General features: G+C 36.6%; 1 protein-coding gene and 1 pseudogene across 2 annotated transcripts; both read left to right on the forward strand.

The window, feature by feature from the left end:
• The first annotated feature begins 1,117 nt into the window (after positions 1 to 1,117).
• On the forward strand, positions 1,118 to 10,002 carry LOC104230402 (uncharacterized). 2 transcript variants are annotated; one of them, XM_009783194.2, is made up of 15 exons: positions 1,118 to 1,334; positions 1,399 to 1,496; positions 2,206 to 2,306; positions 2,441 to 2,519; positions 2,837 to 2,897; positions 3,054 to 3,100; positions 3,178 to 3,270; positions 3,392 to 3,482; positions 4,668 to 4,716; positions 7,281 to 7,397; positions 7,485 to 7,632; positions 8,489 to 8,581; positions 8,658 to 8,726; positions 9,588 to 9,630; positions 9,718 to 10,002. In XM_009783194.2, the coding sequence occupies exons 1-15, from the start codon at positions 1,277 to 1,279 to the stop codon at positions 9,816 to 9,818; spliced, it is 1,248 nt and encodes a 415-aa protein (XP_009781496.1). In that variant the 5' UTR covers positions 1,118 to 1,276; the 3' UTR covers positions 9,819 to 10,002. The 2 variants fall into 2 exon arrangements, with proteins under 2 accessions (XP_009781496.1, XP_009781498.1); XM_009783196.2 differs by having other exon boundaries at positions 1,192 to 1,315.
• Positions 10,003 to 17,568: 7,566 nt separating this feature from the next.
• Positions 17,569 to 19,531, forward strand: LOC104230403 (probable starch synthase 4, chloroplastic/amyloplastic; annotated as a pseudogene).
• The last annotated feature ends 1,192 nt before the right edge of the window (positions 19,532 to 20,723 follow it).

The following is a 20,723-nucleotide window of genomic DNA, read 5'->3' on the forward strand; positions in this document are numbered from 1 at the left end:
GGATCTTTAACAATAAGATATTCCATTTTCAGGCCCTCATCAAGGTGATGGCGTAGGAATATCATTGCTTTGGCACGGTCTTGGTTTGATGTCTGATTTTTGTCTTTGATGGTGTCTGCCAGACCCATCGCATCAAGATGAATTTCAGCATCAAGCACCCAAGACATGTAGCTTTTGCCCGATATATCTAGGGCAACAAATTCAAGTTTAGAAAGATTTGACATTATTTAGGAAAAGAAAGTTCTTACCTCAGATACTTTCAAAATATTTGCTCGAGATGGCAGAGTCTCGTGCTGATAACGTGTTATAAAATAAAGACTATAAAGTAAAGACAAGTATAGAGAGAAACTGATATATTATTCGAATTCAAACTGATGTACATAATGAACTGAAATCTCTTCTATTTATAGAAGAAAGGAAGCTGCTACTATACCAGATATGGATAATCTTTTACAGAGAGCAATGTTTATCCATAACAGAGTATTGAAAGGATAAGCTTATTATATCCGATATGGATAATCTTCTACCGAGGGTAGTGTTTATCCAGAACTGGGTACTAAAAGGATAAGCTTATTATACCCGGTATGGATAATCTTCTACCGGGGTAATGTTTATCCATAACTGGGTACTGAAAGGATAAGCTTATTATATCCGATATGGATAATCTTCTACCGGGGGTAATATTTATCCATAACTGGGTACTGAAAGGATAAGCTTATTATACCCGGTATGGATAATATTCTATCGGAGGTAATGTTTATCCATAACCGGGTACCGAAGTGATAAGCTTCTTCAGGAAGCTTATTTCCAATAGAGTACTTAAATAGATAAACATATTTACGGTGGAGTCCCATATGGATAAGCTTCTTTAGGAAACTTATTTACAACGGAGTACTAAATGAACATCCATAATATAATATATTTATAACAAATGTGTTTTTTTTTTTGGAATAAAACAAAAGTACTATTATTTGTATAAATATTTTTTAATAATAGTCCTACCACGTAAAAATGTCAATGGAGGGCGAATGAAAAACAAAGAAAATAAGAAAAAACTGCCTCTCGGTAATCAAACGGCGTCGTATTTACGTGTCAGTCCCCTGCATCTCTAAATCTCAACATTCCACAGAATCGAAGTCTTTAATAAAAAGTCTCTACTTTGGCAGAGAGTACTGTTTACTGTCAGCATATCAAAGATCCGCTACGCTGGTTCTCATCAGTCAACAGAATAGAGACTTTGTTGTTTTAAGTTTTAACGATTAAAAATTTGCTTTAAATGGCAACTTGGGAGGAGAAGGTGGTAGCTGTGATCATGGTTGGTGGCCCCACAAAAGGTCTGTTAATTATTTTAGATATTCTTGTTCTTCATCTGTATCCTAATGGAAATTAAAATTATAGGTACTCGTTTTCGGCCGCTTTCTTTTAATACACCAAAGCCGCTGTTCCCTTTAGCTGGTCAGCCTATGATTCACCACCCGATTTCTGCTTGCAAAAAAGTATGTTCGTCTACTTCATTCTTCTTCTTACTGCTCTGAGTTAATTTACTGTTTTTCTCCTTCTTCAACTGTATCCACCGTAACACTAAATAGGTTTAGTCGTTATTTATTGTATAGTGGGTAGGGTTCAGTTACTTTGATACGGCAATAATAGTTTTGTAATTTTTCTGTTGTAGCGAATAAAGCTCAATGACAATTAATCCCTCGAGTTCTATATCAATTAATTAACTATATCTCAAGCACTAACTAGTTTGGTTTGGTTGTACATATCATATTTGTATAAAAGGCAGGCCGCTGCACAAAGCATCCCGCGTTCACGCAAGGTCCCGCACCCTTATTGATTCCACCTATAGGTCACAACGGAATATTCCGCTTTTTTAAGATGTAACTATGTATCATAATTTGACTATCCGTTTTATCCAACCCCGTTTTATCCGGGATTGGAATCTGCAAGATCAGGAATTCAACGTACTTACAAAAAAAAAAAGGAAGTGAAAAAGATTAAGCCTTTTTTCCATTTTATGGTGTTACCTTGATTCTTGATTAGTTTTTATTTGTTTGATAAGATGATTCTTGATTAATTTTAGCATTGATCTGTGTAATTTAGATTAAATACTTTTCTGCGTCTGCTTCAAGTCCACCTACTAGGCTATGATGTGAAATTATTGTACAGTGGTTTATGACAGGAACCTGAATGTCTGTATTGCAGATACCCAACTTGGCACAAATTTTTCTCATTGGATTTTATGAGGAGCGGGACTTTGCCTTATATGTCTCTTCAATATCTAATGAGCTTAAAGTCCCTGTCAGGTGAACTAGGGCATTGGTCTCACTTGATAGTGTGCTGTTTGATTGAGCCAATTTTCTATATTCTGTTGAGAATTCTTTTAGACTGAGGTTATCCTGTTGGTTTTAAACACGACTCTTTGTCAATGGTTCTTTAGATATCTGAAGGAAGATAAACCTCACGGGTCTGCTGGTGGCCTTTATTATTTCAGAAATTTGATCATGGAGGAACTTCCGGTACGTTCAACAGAATTGTTGTAGCTTTATTAATTAGACATTGTATGTGCTGATCTGCAATCCTGCATCTGCCCTCTCCTCTTCCACGCATGGCCAGAAAGAATTTCAATGAACATGTCCTATTTATGGCCGTGCCATTCCTTTTTGCATACCAGATTGAGTAGTACATTTTGACGAACAATTGGTAAAAGAAGGCATTAAAATTGTGCAAACATCCCATGGTGCATGGATACGTTTATCATGTTATTTGTCTTCTGTTAGCATTCTCTATTGGCCCTTGGTGATCCTTTTTTATTTCTTGTTTCTTTAACGGGCAGTCTCACATTTTTCTGCTAAACTGCGACGTGTGCTGCAATTTTCCACTGCCAGAGATGCTTGGTAAGTATGCACTAGTTTCACAGTTGTACCACCACCCCCCTTAAAAATTAAAATGAAGATAGAGAGCAGTCAAGCTCTTTTCTTTTCCAAAAATTTATTTGTAATTCTCAGGCTCTCTATAGTTTCAGCTCAAATATTTGACAATTCTCAATGCAGTTGCCCATAGAAGATATGGTGGAATGGGTACATTGCTAGTTATCAAGGTAAAGTTCTAAGCTGAAGACTGACTGCTTACTTTCTTGACTTAGATCAGCCTCTTATCATATTTGTGCATACGCAGGTTTCGGCTGAATCAGCCAACCAGTTTGGAGAGTTGGTTGCAGATCCTGTTACTAAAGAATTGTTGCATTACACAGAGAAACCTGAGACATTTGTACGTGTTATTACTAAATGTCTATTTAGGTTTTTGAAGTACTGATGCTTGCTGGGGTGCAAACTAGATTTTAAACTTCATTTCTGAATGCCTTTCCTTATATACATTTCATAAAATGCAGGTAAGTGATCTGATAAATTGCGGGGTTTATGTCTTTACCCCAGAAATATTCAGTGCCATCCAGGATGTGTCCTTAGACAGAGAAGATAGAGGTAATTTATCTAATAATGTTCCCTTATCAAGTTGGTTTTCCCACATAATGCTTAGCATTTATATTTCTTCATGCAACAACAACAACAACAACTACCCAGTAAAATCCCACAAAGTGGGGTCTGGGGAGGGTAATGAGTACGCAGACCTTACCACTACCCGATAGGGCAGAGAGGCTGTTTCCGATAGACCCTCAGCTCAGAGAAGAAAAAAGAAAGAGAAAGAGAAAGAGAAAGAGAAAAAACAATTCATTAGTAACTCCAGTAGAAACCGTAATAGTAACAGAAGCATAACAGCCAAAAGATAAATGACATGCAATAACAACAACCAGTAACTAAGGCCCGGGGATAAGATAAACAGCAAGGATAGTGTGGATTCAACATGAACTGCAAGCCATCTAAGATCAACCCTAATCCAACCCCGCCTCACCCCCGGTTATAAAGTAAGGAAAGCTTTACTACCCCCTAACCTCCAACCCTAATGCTTGACCTCCAGACCTTCCTGTCAAGGGCCATGTCCTCGGAAATCTGCAGTCGTACCATGTCCTGCCTGATCACCTCTCCCCAATACTTCTTAGGCCTCCCTCTACCTCTTCTCGTACCCACCACGGCCAACCGCTCACACCTCCTCACCGGAGCATCAAGGCTTCTCCTCCGCACGTGCCCGAACCATCTGAGCCTCGCTTCCCGCATCTTCATATTTCTTCATGCATTTTTAAAAATGTTAGATACCTGTTTTTCCCTAATCCTTACCACATAATACCAGCTAATTATTTTAGATAGGATAAATGCTCCTTACCATGCTGTGGAGGATAGATGAACATTTCTGCATAGCTGGTGTGCCTTGCATCTTTCACTACTGCTATCTTAGAAAAATTGTAGATCTTACGCAGTGGTGCAGGTCAAATACATCCTAAGCCCTTCCCAGACTACATGCCAAAAAAGAGTGTGGGGTGATAGTGTGGTACTGTTTAGGGATCTATTTACCATTATAAATCCAATTTGACGACAGTTCTCTTAGCAACTAGTTCTGATTACTGTCTATTGACACGCCATTCGGTATATGTTCATTTGTATTATTCAGGTTATGAGGTGGGATAAGTTTATTATTCCTTAAATTTTTTCCTCCTATACTGGGTTTGGGATATAACCTTTGCTTCATTTGTGGTTGTTGTTCTCTTATTTCAGCTACCCTGCCTCATTTTTCCAGCTTTGAAGCTCTCCAGCTTGCGACAAGGTGATTCAAGTGTTAATTGACTTTCTGACCTCTCAATCATGCATATCAGCATGGGTTTTGTGTTGTAGCCTAATTAGTCATGAAATAAGAAAAGGTCCTACTTTTCAAACCTAGGTCCTACTTTCACCCATTTAAGTGTGTTATTTTCTTTTGATAACATATATTGTTACTCTCTCCTGAGTCATAACTCATAACCATGTTTTACATTTCAAAGTCATAATAACCCTGTATTTTATTGGCTTTTCTTGAGGCGTTCTTTTGTTTGTGAATTTGCTACCATTTGATCCCATGTACCTTCTCCTGATATTTCTTTTAAGGTTCTTGCGTTGCACTATTCTAGCATTACACTGAGAATTTAAACTTTTTTTGATAAGGTAAAGGTTTTATTAAGACCAAGATGGTAAAAAAGATACATATGAGCAGCGTATTACATGTTCCGTCCTAACAACTCCAGAATCTCCATATATTGCTCCATATTTTCCAGTATACTACTCTTACACCAAAAGTACAGGTTTGTGCAAACATTTGCTTTTTAATTCTAGAGGTGTCGTTCCTTTTGCCTTCAAAACAAATCTTGTTCCTTTCCCTCCATATGGTCCAAAATATGCACATATGGATATTACTCCAGAACTGCTGCAGACTCTCATCTATCCTTTGGCTCTTCCAACTTTCCAATAAGCTTCTAACACTGTTGGGCCTCACCCATGAAACACCACAGATATCCAGAAAGAGGTCACACCACTGTTTAAATTGAGAGTTTTAGCTTATTTTTTGAGACGGCGCACGAAGTCTGCATTTGGTATGATCAGTCTTTAGGATGCATTTTTTACTGTCGCGCGGAGTCCATTAGTAGTCACTCCACTTTTATAATCACCACCACCACCACCATCAACAATATACCCAGTGTAATCCTTGTATACGCAGACCTTACCCCTATCTTGTGAAAATAAAGAGACTGTTTTAAATTAGACCCTCGGCTCATAGAAAGAATGGTCACAACATTTTAAAAAAAGAAATGCAAAAGTGTAGAAGCCATAGAAAAAGGATGCATAGTAAAACTAGTAATAGAAATTTAAGAATAAGAAAATACGAGAATAATATCAATGCTACTGGTCTGGAAAAGATATGCTCAACTATCTACTAGCTTTTTACTCTAATTCTCGATCTCCACACCCTACTATCAAGGGTCATGTCCTCGACAAGCTGAAGATGTGCCTTGTCCTTCCTAATAACCTTTCCCTAATACTTCTTCAGCCTACCTCTACCTCCCATTATACCCACCATCGCCACCTTCTCACACCTCCTCACTGAGTTATTTGTGCATTTCCTCTTCACATACCTGAACCATCTCAGCCTCGTTTCCCACATCTTATCCACCACGGAGGCCACTCCCACCTTATCCCTGAATATCTTCATTCCTAATCATACCTCTCCTAATATGCCTACACATCCATCTTACCATTCTCAGTTTCGCTACTTTCATTTTCTGGACATGAGAGTTCTTGACCGGCCAACAATTCGCCCCATACAACACAGTCGATCTAACAATCACTCTGTAGAACTTGCCTTTTCTTGGTGGCACATCCTTATCACAGAGGATACTGGATGCAAGCCTCCATTTCAGCCACCCCACAACAATACGATCTTCCCATTACCTTGAATTATCGACCCAGGATACTTGAAATTTTCTCTCTTGAGGATGACTTGTGTATCAAGCTTCACTTCCACGTCAACCTCATGAGTCATGTCACTGAACTTGCACTCCAAGTATTCCGCCTTAGTCCTGCTTAACCTGAAACCTTTAGACTCCAGGGTTTGTCACCAAACCTCCAGCCTATCTATGACTCTGCTTCGTGACTCGTCAATCAGTACTATGTCATCCACAAATAACATGCACCATGAGTCCATGACACTTCCCCTGAATGTGTAGTGTTAGTTCATCCATCACCCAAGCAAATCACTTTCATAACCACCATGAGTTTTTTTTTCTAACAAATATAGTAACATTTGGTTGTCTATTGTCATAAGATTATGCAATATAGCTGGGTCAACGACAATGTTATCAAAGGCGAAAAGCACAAGAAAGCTCTAAGGTTCGTGGGGGCTTTAAGCAAAAAGCGCAAATAAAGCGTGGACTTTAATGAAAAAAGGGGCAAATGGAGAAAAAAATACAAATATGTATGTGTAATCCAAGACTAATAATTATAAGCATGAATAACAAACATATGGACAAAGAAATTGAAAACACAAAATTGTAATAAAGTGAAATATCAATTGTTTAGTGTCGTCTCCTCGGGATTTCACTCATTAGCAATGGATTTCACTCATTAGCAATGAAAAGCATGCCTTAGTGGCTTGATGACAACATTGAAGCGCCCGCTAAGCGAGGCGAGATGCTCAACATGTTTTGCGCCTCGCTTCAGGGTTTAGGCGCGCCATTGACTACGCTGGTCATCAACGGTTAGGATTGAACCCACTTACTTCTCTCTATATTGAGCCGTCAAAGTGGTGTTAAAAGACATTTTACTTCTATTTATTGTGTTCATCTTTTACCTTTTCAATAGGTCCCTTCCTACAGATTTTGTTAGGTTGGATCAGGACATTTTATCACCTCTTGCTGGAAAGAAGAAACTGTACACATATGAGACCATGGACTTCTGGGAACAGATCAAGACTCCAGCGTATGGTCATTGTTATCATTACTGGTTACTTGTCTTATGTGGGAAAATGTTGACCACCATGACGATGTGTGTGTTTTAACTTTTTAGGATGTCTTTAAAGTGTTCTGCTTTGTATCTCGATCAATTCCGGCATACCACTGCCCATCTGCTCGCTAGCGGAGATGGCACCAAGAATGCCACAATTGTTGGGGATGTTTACATTCATCCATCAGCCAAAGTACACTCAACTGCAAAGGTAGTTCCATCTTCTGTTTTAAGGTCATTCTTGCACTAGGGCATTTTCAGCAAAAACAGTTTGTCAAAGAGTCAAACTACATTTTTGCCCTACCTTATATTCAAATGTCACTTTTGTAGTTCATTGCTGGGATTGAGACTTCAGAAATTTCTGATTCACTAACACTTATAGGAGATGTTTTGCGCAGAGCCAAGATAAAGTTTTGTTAAAATTTAAGTGTGACATCGCACATCTTCCCCTTATTTAAGTTAGCACTTCTATCTATACAAAGTAGATGCGTTGATTGACAATTATTTGATAAGAATAATGTATAGCTCTTGTGGATCTTTTACCATGGAGAATATTGAAGAACTATTTAACGAAAAATATTAAAATTCCTTTGCCCCCAAGGGCACAGCTTACAACCTAAAGCCAAGATTCGAATTCAAGCAAAGTCAACACTAGGTCAAGTCTTCTATCTGCCTTAACCTTGGTAGGTAGAGCTACCCAATATATGTGCTGGTATGAGTGGGTTTGGGCTGACTCATAAAAAATCCTATGTATTCAGTATGCTTTATGTAGAGGAAGTTTTATGGAGTATCTAGGTTACTTACCCTTGTAATCCCTGGAATTGTAACAACAAATAATGGATCAACTTGATCGTTCTAGTACTTTCTAAAAAGCTTACATTTTTTGTGGTATCAGTTTGAACTCTCCAATATTACATAGCTAGTTGTTACTGCATGTCTGACTTGCTCTTTTCATTTTGGTTTATCTCAAATGAGACTGTTTACTTAAGGAGTTGTGGTTTGGAGATTGTTGAAGCTTGTTGTTTTTCTTTTTTTTTCGCTGAATTCGTATGTCCCTGGACAAACAGATTGGTCCGAATGTTTCAATATCAGCAAATGTTCGGGTGGCTGCTGGTGCAAGACTTATCAGCTGCATCATTTTAGATGACGTAGAAATCAAGGTATCATGTAAGAAGAGATTAGCGATGCAGTGAAACAAAAATGTCGCACATAACTGGATATTCTTTTAACTTGCAGGAAAATGCAGTTGTTATGCATGCTATAGTTGGATGGAAATCATCCATTGGGAAATGGTCTCGTGTACAGGTAATTCAGAAAATTGGGGAACAGTCTAGTATCCAGGTTATATCACTGAACTAACTCATAGCTTTGTCTTGTTCCCAAGATCATTAGTTAGTTTTCATCAACATTCTTTTCTCCAGTATGCGCTAAGTGGTCCTTAAATACGCTTCGTCGCTTCCACAAAATTCTCAATGCAAGACTTGCTGGACTATCAGAAAATCTCTCATTCTTTCTGGTGATCCAATCATTTTGTTGGTCAAATATGCATTTAACTATTTCAATAGGGTCAACCTCCTATTAGTGTATGTTACTATAACTACATGTTCTCCTTGTTTAGTGTCAGCTCTTAGTGTGCATTTGTGCTATGGAATTGCTAGGAAGACGCAGCTTCTTTATATTATAGCCTAAGCTGGCAACTTTTATAAGTTGTTCTGGCTGTTGGTGCCCTACCATTGTGTGTGTTGAAAGAATAGTAGTGGATCTCCTATCTGATCCTTTCTGTTAAAGACATAATTACGTAAATAAAAGTGTGCTCTCTCTAACAAGTTAAGCATTTAGATGAGATGGTCACACACTTCCAACATGGTATTAGAGCAGGTAAGGGTCGTGAGTTAGAGTTTTACCACCACCCATTATCTTAAAACAAGAAGGAAATTCCACGTGCACCAATGAAAAAGGGTTAGACCCACATGTGGAGGGATCTGTTGAAGATATATTTAAGTAAAAGTAAATAAAATGTGCTCTCTTTAACGGCCTAAACTTTTAGATGAGATGGTCACACACTTCACCGTATACAAAGAAAAAGGTAGCGGTATAGGGGGCCTTACTAAGACATAGCTTATGCTGAATCTGTATGTTTGACTTGAGTATTTTGTGCTGATTCAGGCTGAAGGAGACTACAATTCTAAACTTGGGATTACAATTCTCGGTACTAATTTGGCTTTTGCTATATTTGTAACTCATTTTCTTCTTGCTTTGCTAATTTGACATTATTTTATCGTCATCGATGTTGCAGGAGAAGCGGTGACTGTTGAAGATGAAATCGTCGTGATTAACAGCATTGTCCTTCCAAATAAGACACTTAATGTAAGTGTACAGGAAGAGATTATTCTGTAAATTCTCGATGTTGATTCCAAGAATCTCTATACCAGCGAGGATCATCCAAGACACTTTTAGCTTATTCGTACCAATCTTTAATTTACATCTTGTTAATTGGTATGTCAATTCATGTGAGTTAAAGTAAACTCTGTGAATGTTTTCTTATTATATTTATTTTAGATTGTAGGCCGATTTTGTTTTCTCCTGATTCTATAAATTAGTTTACTTTCTTTTCTATTTTCAGTTAAAGATTTTTCTTCATTGATAGCAACTCACTGAATTGTTAATCCTTATTATTCCCAGAATGGCCAGCTCAATACTTATTGTTGTCATCCATACTGCTCACCATTAGTCAGCCACGCGGCAAAACCATAAATGTTAAGAAAATCAGTTTAGGGAATAATTCTACCTTAAAAGCTTATCGAGCGGATAATTACGCTTAATGGTTCGACTTATCGGTTATCGGATTATAAATATTGTAATCCGCTAGCCATCCAATAAGATAACGGGCGGATTGGTATCGGATTAACAATTATCGGGTGGTTATCGGGAGGTTTATCGGCTAAATCAAATAAAATTTTTTGGTATAATATTGAAATGGATACTTTTTTATGGGTGGTTTTATTGACTGATTTCCTGTACGCATCCTAACAGACCTGATGAGCGGGATAGAATTGAAAATTCGGGTGAGAAAGTTATAAATTGAAATGGATATCGAGTCTTAGGAGTTCTTGCTACTTCAAGATCCATAGGAAAGTGTAATTATAAAAATTCTTAATGGGTTAACGATTTATCCGATAAGAAAATTGAGTAATCTGCCCCCAAACTGTTAAGCCGTTAGTTATAAAATCTCAATCCATTCACCGTCCATTATCCCAATAATCCGATACCAATAAGCCAATAAGTCATCGTTTCGATTCGATTAACGGTTTCAGTTCGGTTTTGAACAGCACTACCAATGAGTCAATGACCTATTGCCTAACCAATGTTGGACAAACTTAATACCCCTGTCACGCCTAACCAGATCTGGTACCTAATGCATGGACAACTATTACGGAAATAGATTTTGAATTTTTCTAAATCCTAAAAGTTTGCTCATTAGGTTAGAGTTGAACAAGAGCATACAAGGAGGTGTACGTTTCCTCGACCAATATGGGATTAACTTACAATAAATATGCTAGAAATAGTGCACATCCTTCTAGCTCTTTTCCTCAACTAACATAGGGCAAACTTACAATAAACATGTTGGAAATATTGTATATTGTGCTGTAGATACACATTTCATTATTAACTATGAATCATCTCACTAATGGGTAAAATAAAAATTTAAAATTAAAGGCATCTAAGTACGGAATATTATCATTCTTTCTAGAACAAACTAAAAAGGCAAGTATGAGAGGTAGTAAAATAAGCCGACATTTTCAACATGGTAGGAGTTATATAAAGCATTTAAGCTAAAACATGATATTGGAGTTTCCCCTTCTTCCTTACAAAATTTTTATTTTGTGCCTCACAAAATTGACACTAGTTGTGTGAAGCCTTTTTTTTGGTAAAAATAGCACAGTATAGCCAGTTTCAGACTGGTCATTCAAAAATAGCCAGCGTTTACGAAGTCAATAAAAAATAGCCACTATTTTGCTGCAATAGAGACCGGTCCAGCATAATATACTGGAGTTCGATGCACCTGTGTATGAACTCCAGCATATTATGCTGGACCTGTATACTTTGTTGACTCCAGTATAATATACTGGAAACTGGAGCACCGGTGCTCCAAACTCCAGTATATTATACTGGACAATTATACTTGCTGGAACTCCAGTATATTATGCTGGAGTTCTAGTGTACTTATGCTGGAACTCCATCATATTATGCTAGAGTTCCAGCATACTTATTCTGGAACTCCAGTATAATATGCTGGAGTTCAAGCATACTTATGCTGGAACTCCAGTATAATATACTGGCGTATTTTCCGGATTTTGAACAGTGTTTTCGCTCAGATTTATCTTTATATGAAAAGTGGCTAAATTTCGATTACTTTTGAAACTGAGCTATTTTTGAACGACCAGTTATAAATCTGGCTATTTTTGAATTTTTCCCTTTTTTTTTGTCTCACAAGTTAGTGGGCCTAAAAGTATAAAACATTTAGGTCCACCAACTTGTAAGAAAACGGAGGTCTCACACAACTAAGTCTCAATTGTGTGAGATATATAAATATTGAACAAAATGCAAATTGACAGCTCAGCCGAAACTTATCGCAATTGCTATCTTAAAAAGTGTATAAATACATATAATTTTTGTAATATATATATATATATATATATATATATATATATATATATATTTCTCTAAAATATACATTTCAACCACACTTGTAAAAAGAATTACCCTTCGTCTTGATGATATTTGACTAAGTACATAATTTAACAAAATAAAAAATTGTGACTATAAAAATTTATTTGCAAATATTAATGTAGTATCATTATTTTTTAAACAGAGTGTCACAAAAAAACGAAGAGTGTCACGTACAAACGAAGTGTTGGATGGTTGTTATTATCGTTTCTTAATGTATTATATAATATTATATTGTACTGTATCATTTTGATGTACACAATGTTTGAATAGATTATATTATTTTTCATCATTTTATGATGTCGTGTACCAAAGGGTCATTGAAACAATAAGAGTGTCACGTACAAACGAAGGGTTGGATGGTTGTTATTATCGTTTCTTAATGTATCATATAATATTATATTGTACTGTATCATTTTGATGTACACAATGTTTGAATAGATTATATTATTTTTCATCATTTCATGATGTCGTGCACCAATAATATGAAGAAGAAACTTGTAATATTATAAGGACAGAATAAGGCACGAGGTAGAATTATCATATAAAAAGGTAGGTAAAAGATAAAATACGATTATTAAGGAAAGAATCGTGATGTCGTGCACCAACAATATGAAAAAGAAACTTGTAATATTATAATAAGGTACGAGGTAGAATTATCATATAAAAAGATAGGTAAAAGATAAAATACGATTATTAAGGAAAGAATCGTGATGTCGTGCACCAATAATATGAAGAAGAAACTTGTAATATTATAAGGAAAGAATAAGGTACGAGGTAAAATTAGCATATAAAAAGGTAGGTAAAAGATAAAATATGATTATTAATATGGAAGGGCAAGATGAAAGACTAAAAAAAAAAGGGAACGACGCTACCACACCAAATCAGTCGTTCCACAAAGTGACAATTTTCGTCGTTACGTATCAATCAAAAGAAATATTGTATTTAAAGTAACAATACAATACGATACAACATGTAACAACCATCCAAACAAGCTGTAAGTAATAAAATACGGAAAAGGCCTAAACTACCCCTCGTTTGCTAAATAGTTTATAAATACCCTCCATCCATCTATCCGTCCAAAAAAAAATACGATGTTATTTCTATTAACAAAATTACCCCTCGATTTAACGGCAACAGATGTGAGCCCCACTTTTAATGTGTTTGCAATTTATTACCGGCCATGTGGCTTATTGGGTCAAACAAAATTACGAGTAGAATATACCCGCCCCAATTATTTGACCCGTTCTAACTATTTTTTAACTTAAAAAAGAAAAAGAAAAATACTTAGCATCTTCTTCCTTCACCATTGTCACCACTCCTATTTTCCGCCATAACCACCACAAATCTAGACCACCCCTATGTATTCATTTACAAGGACAAGTTTAAAAAAAAGCGTTTTCTCGTTGTAGTAGTAGGAGTACTATTTATTAATGGTAGAATTTCCTAACAACTAAATCCATCATAATCGTGGCAGATGTTCTTCATTTACTTAAGATATATTTACATACGTAGACATGTGATTTTTGACCCTCACCAAGATTTTTTATATTTTAGCGTAAAATATTTAATTTAGGCCTAATATAGCTATTTCAACTCATTTTTACTTTTTTACTTTATTTTGTTACAAGAAAAATGAATATCACAAAAAATATTTTAGTTTTTCATAATTTTTTTTTAAAAAATAATATAAAAATGGTACCTTATTTTTATCTTTATATAATTTCGAAAACACAAAAATAGTTTCATGTTTAGTTTAATTAATTAGGATTAGCTTTGGATGGTGTAGTATTTTTATCTTATTTTAAAAGGAGTCAATTAAGGTGTTGGATCACAATTTTAAGAGTTTCAGAGCTCGGTTCTTGGCCCAATTCGGATTAGTCCATTAAGCCTATGGACCCTTCTAGACTCTTCTTTGGAACAAAAAAACAAATAAAGAAGACCCTAAGGACTTAACACAAAAGACCTAGGGACTAATGGGCAAAATACACAAAAATACACATAAACCTAGACTCTACCTATAAATTAATGCTTAAAAAAATCAAAAAAAAAGAAAGAAGAACGAAAAAGCTGAAAAAGCTGCGCAGCTTTACAAAGGAGACCCCCCCCGATTCCTCATCTTCTTCATTCCCCCATTCCAAAATACCTGGAAATTTTTCTGTTTTCTTTTGGATTTCGAAAAAGAGAAATAAACAAAGGTCTCTATTTTAGGAAGTATTATCCTTATGATTGAGTTTCAGAAAATATACAAAAACCTAGAGATACCCTGAGGATCGTCGTCTTCAAAACCATCCCAAGCGACCCCCGCGTTCCATCTTCTTCTTCATTCCGATAACTGCTTCAGCAGCCTAACGCCCCAGCACATCTCACCAGCCCGCCGCCGTCTCTCACGACTTCGTCCAGTGACTCATCGCCGGAAACCAATCCCCACCGGAGAAACTAGAACTTATGCCAAATGCTCTGCTGGAAAACGCAGCAACACAGCTAGGAAAACCAATCTAGACAGCCCGCTTCTGCCCTGTTCTCACCCAATCAAGTTCTGTCCATTTTCGAGTTCTCCGGCGAGCTTCATGGTTGTCCGTGGTCGTGTTTGAGTTTTGAGTCCCGTCCAGAGGTCGTCGGCGAGGTTCCGTCAACCATTTCGTCCGTGGTCCAGAGTTGAAGGCTCAATTCTGTTTCGAAAAAATCACGTTTGCTCGATTTCTGGCCGTGTACTACTGGAAATTTCATCAAATGAAAGGTTCGATTTTCAGTTTGTTATAGTCGCTGAAGTGCTATTAATTGGAGAGCAATTCAGGTCTATTTTTCCTCCTCTTCTCTGTTAGTTGCGATGTTATTTTCGTGGTTGTGATTGAAAGATATTGCTGGCCTATTCTCGTAATTGCTTGTTGGTTTCATATGTGTTTCTCAAGCTCGTTATATTTGATTAGTCCTTTAAATGTACTTGAGCAGCATAGTTGGTTTCATATGTGCAACTCTTTCGGTCTTCTTTAAGATGGTGATTTGTATTGCAATGGATAATTTGTACTGGCTTGTGACTTGAATTAATGCACATATTAGATTTTTCCTGCTCATGTTTAGAAGGGACTATAGATGGATTTAGTCTAAATGATTCGTGAAAACTAAGCCAAATTGAGAAATACAGGAACACACAATATTATATACTTTGTATTTGTACTACACTACCTGGGGAGTCTTGTCTAGCTAGCTTGCAGTATTTAGTCCATGATTGGATCTGATGAGTTTAGTAATTTACCCTCTAATGCATTCCTAGTTTGTGAGAAGAAAATTGAATTTCACTAAATCGTGGGTGTGTTAGCAAGCTGTGGCATTACATTTAGTTATGGGGTATCTGTTGAGCCTGTGGGAACGGAAAAGGGACAAAAATAATTAAATTATTTACATGTTTTGTTTCTCTTTTGTTTATTTATTTTGTTATATTGTCCTCTAGAAGCATGTTTAGGTCGACCACACTCGGGTATAGCTCCCGTGGCGTAGTCGTGATACCTAATTTCAAATTAGTTTTAAATATGAGCATCCGCCGTTCGCTTTAGTTGAGTAAATCTTCTTCTCTAAATTAGTTGAGGTGTGCCATACAATCACCTAGTCTATGGCCCTCACATCGATATCTTAACTGATGATGAAAAATGCTTTGAACTCTCGTAGCTTGCTTTAGGCGCGTTATTTTGATCTACTTTCCTAAACTCGAGTGCACATTTATGTGACCCAAATCCAGATCTCAACGATGTTAAAATATGTCAAAAATCACGGGTGCATTTATGTGACGTGGTTCGAGACGTGTTTTAATAACGTTGTAATTTTCTTTAAAAAAATAAATAAAAGCGGTTATAAGTTAAAATTGAACCATAGGCTAAAACAAGTATTAAAATCAGATAATAGGCTAATTATAACAGTTGAGCGACCGTGCTAGAACCACGAAACTCTGGAATGCCTAACACCTTCTCCCGGGTTAATAGAATTCCTTACCCGGATTTCTGGTGTGCGGATTGTTAAACAGAGTCAATCTTTTCCTCGATTCGGGATTTGAACCGGTGACTTGGGACACCATAGATTATCCCAAGTGGCGACTCTGAATCTTTTAATAATAAATCCCATTTTGATTGTCCTTTAAGTAGAAAACTCCCTTATATATACCCTTTTCGGGGGGTGTAGGTAAAAAGGAGGTGTGACAGCTCTGGCGACTCTGCTGGGGACCGAACCCAGAATCTCTGGTTCAAGGTTCAGAATTCGAGCTTAGATGAATTGTTATATTTGGTTTTATCTGTTATCTGATTTTATTACATGTTTGGCCTAATGTGCTAAATGTTGCTTTTACCGCTTTGATATTATCTGAACTGTATATAAACTGCTACGAAACCCTTCTCTTCTCATCTTCGGGGATGTGCACGCTGGCCGTGACTCCCTATTCTATTAGTGTCATACCTTGAAATAAGAAAAAGGCTCGGACAAGTTACTAAGCCGGATGGCCTTTTGGTTCCCGGTACGTAGCCCCCTCCTTGGCTCGAGTTGTCCGCTCGGGTACACAGTCTAGAACATATACCCAGGTTTTGAACCTAGAATAACTCAGCCTCATGCCAGATCCCTAATAGGAATTTTTGTTTGCATCATGTGCATTCAACTTTGGGGACTCAACACAGGGGTTGGGTCCGTCTAGGACAGGTATACCCCAAAAAATAAAAGACCATCCTGACGCATTTTATGTGCTACATGTTGCATTTATTTAAGGGTAAAAGGGTCATTTGGCGGACCAATGATAGCTGAGGGTAAATGAAGAAATGAAAAAAAAACAATGAAAAATGAAAAAAAAGAAGAAAAATAAGAGAATAAGATTTTATATGTTTCATCATTTGTCGAAAATCAGGAAATCAAAAAAAAAAAAAAAAGAAAAGAAAAAGAAAGAAAAGAAAATCCAAAAATATTTTATATGTTTCATCATTTTTTGAAAAAAAAATGTGTTTTCTATATGCCAGTTTTTTTATTATTCTCGCCCGTATCCAATCTGCCCGAACTACGCATACCTGATTCTCGTCTTTCGGGGCGTGATACGTAGGCAACCCACATAGGGTCCGGTCTTCCTAGTAAATATTAGGTTCTTGGCTTTGCGGGATCCTAGCCAAATTTTGCACTTCTAGCCACCTTTTGGCCAAATAAACCATTTTGCAAAAATAGCCTAAATCATGTCTTGCATGTGTCTAGTAGGGAATACTATTGTCTCACATAGTGTTGGTTTCAGTTTTCTCATACAGGTATGGATCTACTTACCGGAGTTTGGGCATGACAGACGCTTTAGGACCGTCCGGTCAAGATCGCTCATTCAGGAGCTTGCTTAAAGACTTTTTTTTGTTTTGAGTCTGTTTTTCTTTGTATGTCGTCTTTTACCTTCTAGTTTTGTACAGTAATGTCGAGTCTTTTGTTATTGTGTTTCCTAGTTTGTATTAAAAAAAGATGTATCAAAAATCCAAAAAAGAGAGATTTTGCATTTTATATTTATGTTAGGTGTTTTCTTTAGAATACTAACTCCAGAAGTTCAAAAAAAAATATCTTTTGAGGTTTTCCTTAGGAAATTAGTTATTTGTCTGTCGACTCAAATGAGGAGGGACAACCTTCAAGTGTTCATCTTCAGGATTTGATTGGCATGATAAGAAATGCAGAAAAGAATATTCATCTACTCAATGAAGCTCGCATTCGTGCATTAGAAGATCTTCAAAAATTCTTGGAGAGAAAGAGGATTTGCATAGAGAGATCAACATTTTAGGAATGAAGCTGGCAGAAACTGAAGCACGGCTCAGAGTTACTGCCCAAGAAAAATACATGGGGAATTTCTTGAAGACCAGTTGGAAGAGTTGAAAAATGAATTGTCTAGCAGCAGAAGCAGTGAAGAAAATGTGCTTCATGTGAATAATTCAGTTCCTCCTTCAGATAATGATTCTGTTAAGTCACTGAGCGAGGAACTTGATTCCTTAAGGAAAGAAAATATATTATTGAAGGAGGATCTTCAAGCATTGAAGTTAGAGCTTACTAATGTCAAGGAAATAGATGAACGCATTTTAATGCTAGAGAAAGAACGATCAGTTCTTGAATCTTCTTTAAGTAAGGTGGGATCCAAACTAGCTGCATCTCGGGAAGATATTTCAGAGCTCCCTGCCTTGAAATATGAGTGCAAAAATTTATATGAAAAGGTGGAGCACTTACAAACATTGCTAGCTAAGGCAACTAAACAAGCAGATCAAGCAATATCAGTGCTATAGCAAAACCAAAAGCTACGAGAAAAGGTTGATAGGCTTGAAGAATCTCTTGAAGAGGCTAGTATCTATAAGCTTTCATCTGAAAAGTTGCAGTAGTATAATGAACTAATGCAGCAAAAGATGAAACTTCATGATGAACGTCTTCAGAGGTCTGATGAAGAGATACAATCTTATGTCCAGCTCTATCAGGATTCTGTCAAGAAGTTTCAAGATACACTCGATAATTTGAAAGAAGAAACTGAAAATAAAGTTCTAGATGAACCTGTAGATGATATGCCTTGGGAAATTTGGAGTCAGTTGTTGTTGATGATTGACAATTGGTCTATGGAAAAGAAAATCACAAAGGATGACGCAAAGTTGTTAAGAGAACTGGTCTGGAAGAAAGATGGGCGTATATGTGATGCATATATGTCACGCAAGGAAAAGAATGGACGTGAAATTATAGCGACATTTCTTAAATTTACGTCATCGTCAACACGTCCGGGACTGCATATCATCCATATTGCAGTAGAGATGGCGTCAGTTGCAAAGGTAGATAGTCTAAGGGATGTGGTGACAGGCCTTGGCAAGGCTCTGCAGAAGAAAGGACACCTTGTGGAAATTGTTCTTCCTAAGTATGATTGTATGTAGTATGAGTCAATTAAAGACATGAAGGCCTTAGATGTGGTTGTTGAGTCATTCTTTGATGGTCAGTTATACAAAAATAGGATCTGGACGGGCCCTGTTGATGGCCTTCCTATCTATTTCATTGAGCCTCAGCATCCTGGTAAATTCTTTGGGAGAGGACAACTTTATGGGGAGCACGATGATTTCAGACGATTTTTATCCTTTAGCAGGGTAGCACTTGAGTTACTACTTCATGTTGAAAAGAAACCATATATAATTCATTGCCATGATTGGAAAACAACTTTCGTTGCACCACTTTATTGGGATCTGTATGTGCCAAAAGGATTGGACTCAGCAAGGATTTGCTTTACATGCCACAATGTTGAGTATCAAGGGACTGCACCAGCATCAGAATTAACATCTTGCGGTATTGATGCTTATCACTTGAACATACCAGACAGGATGCGGGACATTCAGCTCGCCAGGCGAATTAGGGGCGAGCATGCTTAATTTGATCAAAGAAGAGAATTTTCTTTTAGTACCACTTTAAAGGTTTTCTTTTATTAATTCCAAAAATTCAAAAAGATTTTCTTTTGAGGTCCTTCTTTGGTAAATTAATGAAAAATGAATAAAAACAATTCTTTTTATTTTTACTAGAACTTTAGTACATTGTACATAGAAAAAAACATACTTTATCTTTTTGTTTATCTTTAAAGTTTCTTCCTTACGTAATCAAAAACTGAAATCCAAATTTTTTTTATCTTGTTCATTTCTCGTTTCGAAATATTTCTTCAGGGATATCATATGAAAATTCAAAATATTTTTCTTTGGTTCATCCTTTAGATTTTCTTTCTAAAAATAAAAAAAAAAAGAATCAAAAATATTTCTCTTCTAGGGGTTTTTCCTTAATAATTTCTTATAGAGTATCTGTTTTAAAAAGAAAGGAAAAGAAAAGAAAAGAAAATATATGCTTGAGTTTAGAATAGGTTATAGAGTATTCAGTCTAGAAAATTAAAAAAAAGAAGAAGATTTGCTTCATTTATTTCTCTTTTCTCAGCAGAGTAGTCATTAAGGTAAAAAGAAAAGAAAAAGAAAAAGAAAATGAGAACGTTAGTTTATTTACTTTATTCCCGATCTTCCCGAACTACGCAAAGGTCTGATTCATGCGGCGTTATGATACGTATGCAACCTACATAGGGTTCGATCGAATTCTTTTTTTTTTTAAAAAAAAAGGAAGAAAGAAGAAGAAAAAAAAGAGAAAAAGATGGTGAAATTATGGGAGGTGAGAATTGAGAAGGAAGAAAAGAGCGACAATCAGAAAGAAAAAGGGAAAGAAAATGAGCGAGCTAAGAAGTGCGAGGAAAGAAAAGAAAAGAGAAGATTCAAATGGACAAATTGGGATGATGCCAAGTGACCTTATGACCCTCGAAGTCATTCTAGAACCATTAATTGTTGCTAGGTGCATTGCACGCAATGTGATATTTTTGCTGTTAAATGCCTTAACGCTAACGGGATGACCCCATTTTGTTCCTTTTGATATCTTCATAGCACAAAGGTGGTTGGTTTGTGGTTTTAAAGTGGTAACTCTTCTCTACAACATAAAGTCAAAAGGCAATGGCAGACAACAACAAAACTGAGTTGGTTGATACAGGCGCCCAAAAACAATTGGTTGAATAGGACAATGGGTTGGTTGAAGAAGTGA

The sequence above is a fragment of the Nicotiana sylvestris genome, chromosome 9 (genome assembly GCF_000393655.2).
Source record: "Nicotiana sylvestris chromosome 9, ASM39365v2, whole genome shotgun sequence".
NCBI classification, from domain to species: Eukaryota; Viridiplantae; Streptophyta; class Magnoliopsida; order Solanales; family Solanaceae; genus Nicotiana; species Nicotiana sylvestris.

What these genes read in the sequence shown, in the direction of transcription:
- LOC104230402 (XM_009783194.2), top strand. Translation starts at nt 1,277, where the DNA reads ATGGCAACTTGGGAGGAGAAGGTGGTAGCTGTGATCATGGTTGGTGGC. An exon ending in TGATCATGGAGGAACTTCCG is followed by an intron (nt 2,520 to 2,836) that starts GTACGTTCAACA and finishes TTTAACGGGCAG; the next exon opens with TCTCACATTTTTCTGCTAAA. An exon ending in CTTAGACAGAGAAGATAGAG is followed by an intron (nt 3,483 to 4,667) that starts GTAATTTATCTA and finishes CTCTTATTTCAG; the next exon opens with CTACCCTGCCTCATTTTTCC.